Source organism: Apus apus, chromosome 1 (assembly GCF_020740795.1).
Source record: "Apus apus isolate bApuApu2 chromosome 1, bApuApu2.pri.cur, whole genome shotgun sequence".
Lineage (NCBI taxonomy): Eukaryota > Metazoa > Chordata > Aves > Apodiformes > Apodidae > Apus > Apus apus.
In genome coordinates, this window is record NC_067282.1 from 90,398,728 (window position 1) to 90,410,939 (window position 12,212).

A 12,212-nucleotide genomic window follows, 5' to 3' on the forward strand; every position below is an offset into this window, starting at 1 on the left:
TTTGTTGTTTCAGAGTATATTAAACCTATTAGAAATTTAATATTGGACATTTAAGAGAGAATCAGTTTCTGCAAGGATTGTGTTAGTGTAATTTTCATTCAAAACCCATTCACTTTTACCTGGGAATCAGTGGCTTTAAACAGAATATTCTCAGAAGCCTGCGTAATAAAGAAAAAAAATATTAACTGGGTGAATGGTTGTTCTGGGATTGAATTTGATACCAATTAAAAACTTAATTTTTTCATGTTTAAAGATAGTTAAGCCAAGTTTTCTAAGCATATGAAGTATTAAATATCATTGCAATCATTTACTGAAAACAAAACCACATCACCCAAGTAAGTTTACTTGCTAGATGAAGTCAGAGCATACCAATAAGCTAGGATATAGCTGTGGTCAGAGAGCTTACACTAAACAGAATTAGGAGAGAATTAGACAGAGTCCTTCTCTCAGCTATATCTTGCAGTCTACTTGTTTTTCTTAGAAACCACTGCCAAAGCCAGTGAGCTTCTGCATCTATCGCTTCTCTCCACAGTACCAGGTAATCCCAAGATATGCCTTATTTTGTCTTCATAGCTGTCCTCAGGCCTTTTCACTGCCTTCACATTGCCATCTCACTTTCTGTAGGATTGATGCCCAACAGATTTAGAAAGAGCCTTCCATAGTAGTGTGTTGTCTCGTTACTCAAAAGAAGATTTTATAAAAATATTGTCTCATTTTCCTTTTTAAGGTATCATATGTACCATAGGCATATATTTTAAATATATATTTGTATAGTATACATGTATAATGTGTTTTAGTATATTGCTAAGTGACAATAGAAGTATAGATACGAGTGACTTACTGTAACACTTTTTGTAAGCTCTCACTAATGACACCTCACTTGTGTTGTGTTAGGTAATATTGTGTGTAGAGAGAGCTATGACAGGTTCATGATGCAAGTTCTGAAATGTGAAGGATGCTCATGCAAATGGAACTGAAATCAATTAGTCTGCTAAATACTAGGTCTTACAGATAGAATCATCTGTCTCCATATTTAACAGCACTGTTAAATAAATAGGTCCAGAAATGGACCTCACATTACTATTCTTACTTATCTTCGTAAGAGATTTTTAAACTCTTTAAGGCATAGTACAACAGAATCCTCTTGGTGTAATACAGCTGATATTAATTATTTTATAAGTGAATAAAAAATCCAAGGGGAAACATGGGAAGAGGCAATATATTGTTAAATCTATTAAGAAAGTGCTGTTCACTTCTGGGATTGGTTCAACATAGCCAGGCACAGCCTATATAGGCTTGGCCTTTTGGAACATCTTCCCTGCCCTGAAAGAATAAGCATTCACCTGCATATTCAAAGACCCTCAGACCAGTTTGGCACAAATATCTCCCTTTTATAGGCATCTGTTATCTGTTAGTGTACAGCAATAAAATAACTTGAATTGTGTGTACATTGCATGCCATCTTCATCAGAGCTTATAACCTGTTATAACCCAGTTATAACCAGTTACTTATTATATATAATAAATTATAAACCAGTTTTATATTATATATTATAAACCAGTTACTTATTATATATAAGTTATATAATAACCCAGTGCATTTATGTAGTTCTTCTTTAAATTAATTTGGAAGTAATAAAAAAACTTTAATACGAGTCTGTTTGCCAGACTACCTAAAAAGCACAGATTGCTAGATGAATCACTTAGGCAATATTTTTCATTCTAGTTCACATAAAGCAATTTTTAAATTATTTTTATTTTTTAAATTTACATGAAGCAGAGCTTGGAATACTAAGGGACTGGAAAGATTGGACAAATAGTTTTATATTTTTCTACTTTGTAAATATTAAAGTACCATATGTAGGAAATGCTATCTCATTTTGGTTTCAGAGATGTATTTAGCATGTCTCCACAGAGTTTATAATTGGACTTAATGTTAAGAATTTTAAATTGTGTACGACCCTTTGCCAAAACTGTATTTCAGTCTGAAATATCTATTCCATTGATGAAGAAAAAATATTCTTTATGTTTTTCACCTGTCATCATGCAGTTCCTTACGTTCTACCTGATATTTATTATTTAATCCATTGCATTTACATAGTTCAACATCAGTTATTTAAGTTATTTGAACTAAGCAATAAAATTAGCATTTCAGCAGTATTGCTTCAAGGATTAGGTTTGCATGTCTGAAGCAATTCTACAAAGCTACAAACTCTATAAAAAATATAGTACCTGACAAGTGGTGGTGTTTAGGACCTAAAAAGTGATTCTGATTTGAAATACATGTCTGGGCTCTACACTCTTGAAATTCCCTTACCTCTGAATTTGTTATTACCTTGGTTTCCAACCAGCAGTTAAATGTCCTGAGATTAAATTGAAGCTTACGCTGTCAGGTAAATAATGAGGCTTTGAGTAGCCTCCTGGATGATTTATTACATCTTATTACAACGACAAAAAAACTCCCTTTGTCTGAAAAGCATTTCCTTTCCCACATGTAAGCTTGTCCTTGCTTGTGGTGTCATGGACATAAATATCATAGATGAGAATGAGCACGTTAGTCTCTTTCTCTGTCAGTGCTGTGCATGTGTCCTGAAGGAGCTTTCACTGTGTTTCTTGCTATTGCAATCAGAATGGTTCTATTAACTGCTCTGGTACTGCATTCAACATTTTTACATTCCAGTTCAGTTTATTTCTGATTCTAAGCAGTCATGCCTTCTTCCTGATGGTCTTTATGGACTGACAACTTTTGATGTTAGCAAACAGAGTACATACAGATATTTGCTTTTGACTGAAGTACAATGTGTTCTTGGATTTTGAGGATTTTTCGGTGTATTTTCTTATCGGGGGCAGGGTATAAAATAATAATTATACTTTTGTTTTTTAAAAAAAGTAAGTTATGTTGTGATGATCCCCTCAGTAAAAGTGTTACAATTCAGGACATCTCATGACAAATGTTATTTACCATACAGATGTTTGATTATTGTTTTTTTTGTTTTTTTTTAGAAAAGAACCATTTCTGTTAAATTTAGTTTGGCAGACTGATGTTGAAGTAATTGGGTTTTTTTACCTTTTCTTGCTTCTGCTTTTGATATGACTGTTGAAGAAAACATTCAAATCTGGTTTAATTCCTGCTTATCCCAGCTGATTACATGAAATATATCAGTTAATAGCATTCCATTTAATGTAGCTTTTCTCCGAATTGCACATGGTGTGCTACTGTGATAATTACTTTTTCTGTGCTTGTCTTTCTATTTTCTATCAAGAGAACTGAATAATTGTGGGGTTTAGGTGGTTTTAAAGTCCTAACATATTAAAGGGTAAAATTTGTCACAAAAAGTTAGTTTTGAGTATAATACTCGCTACCTCTAGAGATGTTTGTCCTGTTGGACTTTCATATCAATTATACAAAAGCAATCTAGTGAGCTTGGGATATTCAGTATACACTGTATTTTGTGTTGTAGTTTTCAATGAGTCCTTCTTTTGTCTGACATTTTCTGTCTTGATTAGAGCTTGAAATTTATGTGACTCTCTTTATTCTTGTTATTGGTTATTGGTTCATGAACATTTATTGTCCAATTATGTAAGGTAATGGATGTTAAAGAGCTAAAGCTACTTAGGATTATGATAATGCTGGAATTGTGATTATTGAAGAGTAGATTGTTGTTTGGCATAAATAAGCCCTTCACAAATAATACTGGCTGTGTTGGTTAGGTTATTAGTAGGGTTGTGGGACCATAAGATAGGTTCCAGTTCATGCTGGAAAGGACTTAAGAAGTTGTCTGCAGTCCAACCTCCTGCTCAAAGGAGCGTCAGTTACAGAGACAGACCAGATTGTTCAAAGCTTTACCTGGTGAACTCTTGAAAATTGAAAGAATTTGATGATTGCATAATCTTTCTGGACAATCTACTTACTATTGAGTATTATGGTGTTCCTGGTGATGCATTCTTCCAGTCTCTCTAGGATAGCAACCTCCTTCAGGTTGTTGATAAAAGTGTTGAGTAGGACAGAACCGTAAAATACTCCACTTGTTACTGGTCTTCAGCTAGAGAGAGTATGACCAGTAGTCACTTCCCTCTAAGCCTGACCATCCAAATAGTTATATTTTACCATCCTAGCTGTCCACTCCTTCAGACTGTTAACAACCTGTGTGGTGGATTGGGCCAAGTATCCATGCAGCCACTTGGTCACTCCTCTCACCCTCAGCAAGACAGGGATAAAAACAGGAAGACTGGAAGTCAGAAAACTCATGAGTCAAAATAAAGACAGGAAAAACACTGGCAGATAACTGTTGCATGCAAAGCAGACCCTGGTTGGGAAACTTTATTTATCAAGCATTAACATGAATGCTTAATTAAAGATTTTAATATTGGGAAACAACAAAGATCACTACTTAAACACTTGGGAAAAACACCTTCTTCGCCCTTTCCAGGCTCAAATTGCCTCTTCTTCCACATTCCTAGTCTCCATTCCCCTTGTTTTCTCCATCAATTTTACACTTAGGTTACCTTGACTCCCTTCCATGATGCGATGAGTGATGCAAGAGGCTGGGATGAGGACACAGTGGTTTCTCTCTGCAGTTCCTTCTTTCTCTTTTTTCCACTGCTGCTTCTGCCTAACTCATTTCCTCTGTTCCATCGTCAGTTGTCCACAGGCCACAGTCCCTTCAGGGGCATTACCAGCTACCATGGAATGCTTCCTATTGCTCTGACCTTCTTGTTCCTCTGTCTTGGTGTTCCAGGAGGTGGCACAAACTCCTCTAACTGGCTCAGCTCTGTCCTGCAATGGGTCTATTGAGCTAGCTGGAACTGCCTGTGTCTGTCACTGGGCAACCCCTGAACTCCCTCCTGCACAACTCACCTATGCAACCATCCCTGGAAACCAAAACCACCCCATACACTTGAATGCTAGAATATTGTGGGAGGCAGTGTAAAAAATCTTGGCAAATTCAAGGTAATTGCCACCCATGAAACTAATAGGCAGTAGGGTTGGTCAGGCACAATTTACCCTTGATCAGTCTATGCTATGTGTTCCAGTCACCTTATTCTGAGTTTTTTGTTTTATCTTTGTGTATATTTCTATCACTTTTTCTTTTTTTCTTGTATTTGTCTACATTTTTAGGATTTCAGGCTGTTACCCTTCCTGTCAGATATTTTATTTTGACTGTTTTCTCTACCTTTCTATATACTCCAGTTAAAAAGACAAAATGGTTAGCTGAAATTTTTCATATTTATTGTATAGGTTCTATAGTATAGGATGAGAAAATACAAAACCTGAAAATATAAAATTTAAGCTGATAAAAGGCAAATTGTGTTTATAACCTCCTTTATATTTTTCAGCTCTACTTCAGGTTACAATTTCACTTAGCAAAGTTGAGCTCAGTGTGGGTGAATCCAAGTTCTTCACATGCACAGGTACGTATTTTACTTGTGTGTATTTTTTTTTAGATTTTGCATAATTGAGTCACAATATTTGTTTACATTAGCATATTTTTGTATACTCAAATTGACTTGAGAGAACTGCGATAAATACTAAATCTTCATTGGTTTCATGTTTCCAGTCTATAAACTATTAATTTCAGACTCTGAATCACTCAGTTGGAATTGTCTGTATCAGTAAAGTTAATCTATATCTGTTAGGAGTCTTTTCTGGAGAGGCAGAAATCAGTCAGGAGGAGACTTTGCCTTTGCAGCTGCCTGACGGGAATCCTTGATGCTGGTGGGTTGCCGTCTTCCATTGACAATGGCACATGGCCTGACTACACTTACAACTTAACTGACTGATGAAGTGAGCTGTTGATCTGATGACTTCTGAACTGCTTGTTTCTTTCTTTTAAGATTTTATACATTTCTGGCTTTATTTTTTCCTTCTTAAAACCTTGAGCTACTAGTTATACTGTCTCAACAATCATGCATCTGATTGCAATTTTATCTTGCTTGTCTTTATACAGACTTTCTTACAACTTTCATAGTTTAGCAGTTCTCTGACACTGCATAAGCATTGTGCCTTGGGTAGGCATATGGTTTGCATGATATCTATCTGGACTTCTAATGTTGAATTGTTTGGGGTTTTTTTGTCTGTAGCCATTGGTGAGACTGAGAGCATAGATTGGTACAACCCACAAGGAGAGAAGATTGTTTCTAGTCAAAGAGTGGTTGTTCAGAAGGAAGGTATTCGAGCACGTCTAACCATCTATAATGCAGACATAGAAGATGCTGGTATATATCGGTGTCAAGCAACAGATGCTAAAGGACAAACTCAAGAAGCTACTGTTGTTTTGGAAATTTATCGTAAGTAAAATATCAATTAACAAATGAAAGACTATGTTGTAAAAGCTATTGAGAAACTAAAGCCTATTAAAATATCTTCCCAAGCTCTGGCCTTTTATCTGCAGTCTAGTTAATAGATGTTATGATGAAGACTTAAATTAAATGGGTGGCTACTTTGTACTGTTGTAGATCAATTTTTCTTTGAATCTTAGAACATCATGTTATGATATATCCACCATATGCCCTTCAGGGAAATGAAAAAATAGGAGGAAAAAAGTTACATCAATCTAATTCTTATTACAAATACATCTACAAACTATTACAAGTATATGCTTAGATGAAAGTGCAGAAAGTGCAATATATATAATAAAAAAATTGGAATTAGTTATTTTTATGTCAGGCTTTTCCTATTCTTGGCCTTATAATGGAATTTTGCTATAAAGCATTGAAGCTTAATGTGGTAAGAAACCAAAATGCATTTCAATTGCAAACAATTAATTGAGGGTTATATTTGAAGAGCGAATACATTCTACTATGGTAAGAGATTCTCTGAGAGGTTTGGGGTTTTTTCAGTTTAGTTAAATACCTTTTCATTGTACTATATTCTTAAATCAGTAAAAAATGACTAAAAGCAATACATACTTTAAAAAACTCCAGTTTTTAAAACAACAGTTAGAATGGTTATAGCAGTTATAAGTGATTACGTGATGGCTTGAAAGTTCACAGTTGCATCTCTGATTTATATTCTCCAAACTATCCTCTGAAATGTGAGTGGCAGACTGATCCTGGAGAACATAGGACAGTTTGTTTCTTCTTTGTGGAACAAAATCTTGCAGAAATTTTTTGTCAGGCAGTTGATTTCTGCATTGGATCTTGTATGAGTTCATGGATTAATGCCATCTTAGACTTCTAACACTAAATTCTAATAATACTGAACTTACTCATTCCTCTAATAAAATTAAATATCAAGTTTGGTTATTTGGGGTTGGAATAATTAAGAGCCTGTTCAGGTGTAAAAACCCCTTGTTATTTCCTAAAAAAAAGAAAAAAAAAGTTACAAATTATTATTACTTAATATTATTAAGATTTTTTCATAGTTTCTCATTGGACTATAAGATTTCATGTTTTACTCATCTGTTTGTTTTCACAGTCAGTGAGTCTTAAGTTCCATCTTTTAAATAAGACTTTTCCAAATACTTTTGGTAGTTTTGATGGAAGTTTTGTTTGAATAAAAACAAGAAGTTTTAATTCAGTACTAAGGTTCTGAGGAATAAAACACACAAGAGGGTAAATAGACTATTAACCTGAGTATATAGACCTCTAAAAACACTAGAATTTCAAAACTGGGGTCTGGAACATTGCAAACCACGAAAATGCATTAATATACATGTTTAGTTTATATGAATAGAACAACAATCTCCACAATGCAAAAATATTGCAAAATCATTTCTGCAGACAGAATGGAAGTCATGTGTCCAGGACCATTTGATTCTTGTCTGAAAAAATTAAATTATTTCATTAATTTGGTATTATCACAATTAGAAGGTTTAATAGTCTTCTTTATCTGATTTGGTGCCACATATAATTTTAATGCTAAGTGAACTGGAAGGTGCTTAATATATTCTGTTTCTTCCTTTTCAGAAAAGCTCACTTTCCGAGACATAGTATCTCCCCAAGAGTTCAGGCAGGGAGAAGATGCAGAAGTTGTTTGCCGTGTTACTAGTTCACCTGCTCCCATTGTCAGCTGGTTATATCGAAACGAGGAAGTCACAGCTACTGCTGACAGTTAGTATCTTGGTAACTCTTTAAGTAATACATTTCAATTAATATTAAAATATTACTGTAATCGTGAAGGATGGATTTTGTTTAGCCCATCAGCTTAAGTAGAATTTACCAGGTTCTGTGGTCTATAAAGAATATGCAATGGTTTCCTTCATGTATATGTTGTTTTTTTCCATTTGGAAATTTTGTCTAGATGTAACATGAGGGTCCAAATGGCCAAAAGATTGCTTGGAGCTCATTTGCGTGTATTCTTCCTAGGTTGCCATGTATGTGGGAACTGAACACATTTTTAAAACATACACACGTAAGCTTTGCTGTGCACACAAAGCTATGACACTCACCAAGCACTGCAACAGCTTTGATATACTTGCAAATTAGTTCAGAGATCTGAAGGTGGATAGGCGTTTTGCACTATTGCGAGAATTTACTTGTGTGACTGTAAGCTACCCTTTGACTAACAAACAACTGGGGATATTGGCAACCTGGTTAGGCTATATTCCGTAACAGCTAGACTGATAAAAGTTAGGTGAAGATGAAGCCCACCTTCCCTATATGTAAGTTCTTAGCCAGCAGAGAGACAATTAATCAGACAAACAAAATTAGTGTGATTTACCCCCTCAAAAACTAAACTTTTTTTTAGTGCTGTCTCAAGAGTCTTCTAGGCCTGTATGGAAACCAAAACATTCCCGGTTTTCTGGAAATGGCACTGACATTGATGAAAAAACTTACCCATCTTCTCATCAGTTTTTCTCTCTGCGTATACTAAAACTCAAGGTTGTAGCGTATTCAATTAAAATTCATGTTCTTTCTCTTTCATGTTCTTGCTCATCTCACACATTAAATATTTTCGTTAATAAACACACACAGAAAAAGGTTTCCAATGTTTAAAGAGGGCTAGATCTCACCTTTTCAAAACATTTTGAAGCACATATCTCTTGGAGCCATGTACCATCAGGAAAGGAAAAGATGATGTAATTTGCATGTGGTATTATGTGAAACGGCATTAATGTTCAAGTATGACTTTAATAAACCAGACAGATTAAATGTGTTGAAGCCATTGATATCCAGTAAACCTCTATCAGGTGAAGCATAATTAAATTTTATATTTACATTTCTCTCTTTTATTTTCTCATAGAGTTCTTGGTAATAAAACAGAACCCACATAGCATAAAAAAGCTGTTTCATTTGTAAATAGGTATGCATGTATGTTCTATGAACAGACTTTTAGCTGTATAATTGATATAAAAGCTTTTCTCCCAAATGTTGTTTATTGCTGTTTTGGAATATCAGTGTTGTGGGAAATCTAGCAGGCTTTAAAAATGTAGTAGAATCACAAAGGAAAACAAAGTCTGAAAATGCCAGTTGGTTGCTAGTTAAAACTGAAAGGTAGTAAATCTCATCATCTTCCAGTACTAAAAGGATGACACTAGTTAAAAGAGAATGAGAAATATAGATTAATAACAAGTATGCAGGTTCTTCAAAAACCACATACACTGAACTGCAGGAAGTAATTATCCTAAAAAGAGTCCATTAATACTGCCTAGTTATGGTGGGTTGACCTTGGCCAGTTTCCAGGTGCTCATCTAACTGCTCTTGCACTTCACCTTCTCAGCAGGACAGGGGGAAAAGGTGAGATGAGCAAAAGCTCTTAGGTCAAGGTAAATACAGGGAGATCACTCACCGATTACCAGCACAAGCAAAATAGATTTGAACTGTTGAAAATTAGTTGAACTTATTGACAGTTAAACAGATTTGGATGATGAAAAATGACTAAATTAAAGCAACACCTCCTCCCTCCTTTTTCTCAGGCTTTACTTTACTCTTTCATTGCCTACTCCTTAATGCTCCCTACTCCCTCTCCCCCACCCCAAGCAGTGCAGGGGCTTGGGGAATGGGTGTTGTGGTCAGTCCATAACAGCTTTAGTGTGGATCCTTCCCATGGGCTGCAGTTGTTCAGGAGAAACTTCCTCCAGCCTGGCATCCTCCACAGCTCAAGTGTGGATAAATGTTCCACCACAATCTCTTCAGAGGCTGCAAGTGATCCCTCCTCTGGCAGCTGGAGGCCTTCATTCTCTCTTCCCCCTCTCCCCTCAGTGCTTACAGGGCCTTTTCTCACACTTTTACCCTCACACAGGCTCCCCCAGGAACTGCCATGGTGTGTGCAGGGCTCAGCCATGCCCTGCGGGGGGTCAGTTTGAGGCAGCTGGAGCCAGCTGTGTCTGGCATGGGGTAGCCCCTGCCCCTCTACACATAGGCTGCCTGCAGCTCTCTGTTGCTGATATTTTGCCACATTAACCAAATGCACTAGTTTAGACAAAAAGGACAGAAAAATTCAAGTCAGATTCTGTTTACTCCTGCAGATTATAATTTTGCTGATGCATGTGTAGGGAGTGTATGCACACTTGTTCAGAATCTGATTTTTTTTCAATGACCTTAAGCTACTCAGAAAGTACTGAATTTCAGTTTGTGCTGGACTGTGCAGAAGGTGGAGTGGTTTGTTGCATTATGTCTCTGTACCCATTTCTGTGAAGTGTTACATTGTGGGGAGATACATCATTGAGTAATAGTGAGTAAAGGAACAGGAGGAGGGAAGGAGAGCAAGCAAACTGAGGAATTATTTAATGCAGTGCTGTAAAATGGGCACAAAGACAATTAGTCCAGATAGAGAAGAAAGAAGCGTTTTCTTATTTTACTATAAATTTCTTGATTTATCTTCTTTTTTGTTTGTTTGTTTGTTGTGTTTTTTTTTGTAGGTAGGAGTTCATGAAAATTCCACTCATTTTACAATCATTTATAAATTGAACTTTAATTTGATGATCTATCAAGGTAGAAAGTTATGGATGGAAAATCCAGATTGAGTTTTAGCAAATGGCAATGTATTTTGGAGAGGGGAAAAAAAATTCTTCTGCTGACATTTTACTTTTAATTTGATAGATGTTTTCTCAGTGAGCATCCTGATTGTACAGAGAAAGTACATAAATGCTACTAATGTAGGTTAGTGTTCCTTGTGTTGTCTTGGCTTACTAACAGCACTTAATCTCTTGCTTTCTAGATCGATTTGCAGTATTAGCCAACAATAATCTCCAAATTCTTAACATCAACAAAAGTGATGAAGGAGTATACAGATGTGAAGGAAGAGTGGAAGCCAGAGGAGAAATTGACTTTCGGGACATAATTGTTATTGTGAATGGTAAGGAGTAAAAGTTTTTGAATTCACTTCTTGCTTTATTTGATTATCATAGCCTATTTAAAATCTATCAGCTTCTAAAAAATCCTTATTAAACTGGTTAATAGAGTTTTCATGTCTCTTCCATATTTTATCCTATAAATGTAATTGCTTAATATATTTTTTTATTTACTATAATGTGCAAGTATAACTCATGGCATTTAATAATATCCATGTATATACATATGTAAAAGGTGAATATTGGTTTTAATAATTAACAGAAAATTGACAATAACTGCAAGACTTGATTTTCGTATTATAACACATACTAGTTCGGTTCACCTTGTATTTTTAAGTACTTCGTCACTTTAAAAAAAAACATTTGTTAATAGTCCCAAAAGTCACAGGTACCTTTTATTAAGAATAGTATTTAAATGTTATTATTACTATTATTAAGGAGTAAAATATAAAAAGTTACTGAAAAGTGACCTTACACATCTTACCAGTTTGTAATAAACAATTAAGAAGGAGTATGAACAGATTAAGACAAGATGGAGCATTTATCTCAACCTCTTGCTTAAATTCAGAGTTGGCCTGTTGAAAAATAAGTGTCTCTTCATATATTGTCCAGAAAGGACAGAGTTCCTAAAAAGCATTTTCTATCTAACATTCTGCTTAATGTCAGGTTTTCAGTTAAACTATTTCTATCATGCATGTTAGATTCTAAGTTTTAAATGCTTTGTCCTTGGCTGGTCCTTCTCAGCAAACCTCAGTTTTCAGAAGTTGTTACATCAGTTGAACTCTCAGTAAATTTAAGGAGAAAAATCAGCTTCTGGCCCAGGTATTACTCAGTCCATATAGTTAAGCAGCAATCTTTCAAGCAGAATTCTTTACATTGATGTAGATTGTATACAGACATTGGCAAGCAAGCAGTTGATTATCCTACATAGTGTGATAGAATATAACAGTACATGCTCTACACATTGCATTTCTCGCTG

The 12,212-nt window shown here is 35.3% G+C and overlaps 1 protein-coding gene across 5 annotated transcripts in view; it reads left to right on the forward strand.

Moving 5' to 3' along the window:
* The window catches only part of NCAM2 (neural cell adhesion molecule 2), a 274,687-nt gene that overhangs the window by 138,551 nt on the left and 123,924 nt on the right, over positions 1-12,212 (forward strand). For all 5 annotated transcript variants that reach the window (XM_051642874.1, XM_051642883.1, XM_051642891.1 and 2 more), the window contains exons 2-5: positions 5,337-5,411; positions 6,081-6,287; positions 7,908-8,051; positions 11,101-11,238. In XM_051642874.1, coding sequence (XP_051498834.1) covers positions 5,337-5,411; positions 6,081-6,287; positions 7,908-8,051; positions 11,101-11,238 — 564 coding nt within the window. The remainder of the gene's footprint in view (positions 1-5,336; positions 5,412-6,080; positions 6,288-7,907; positions 8,052-11,100; positions 11,239-12,212) is intronic.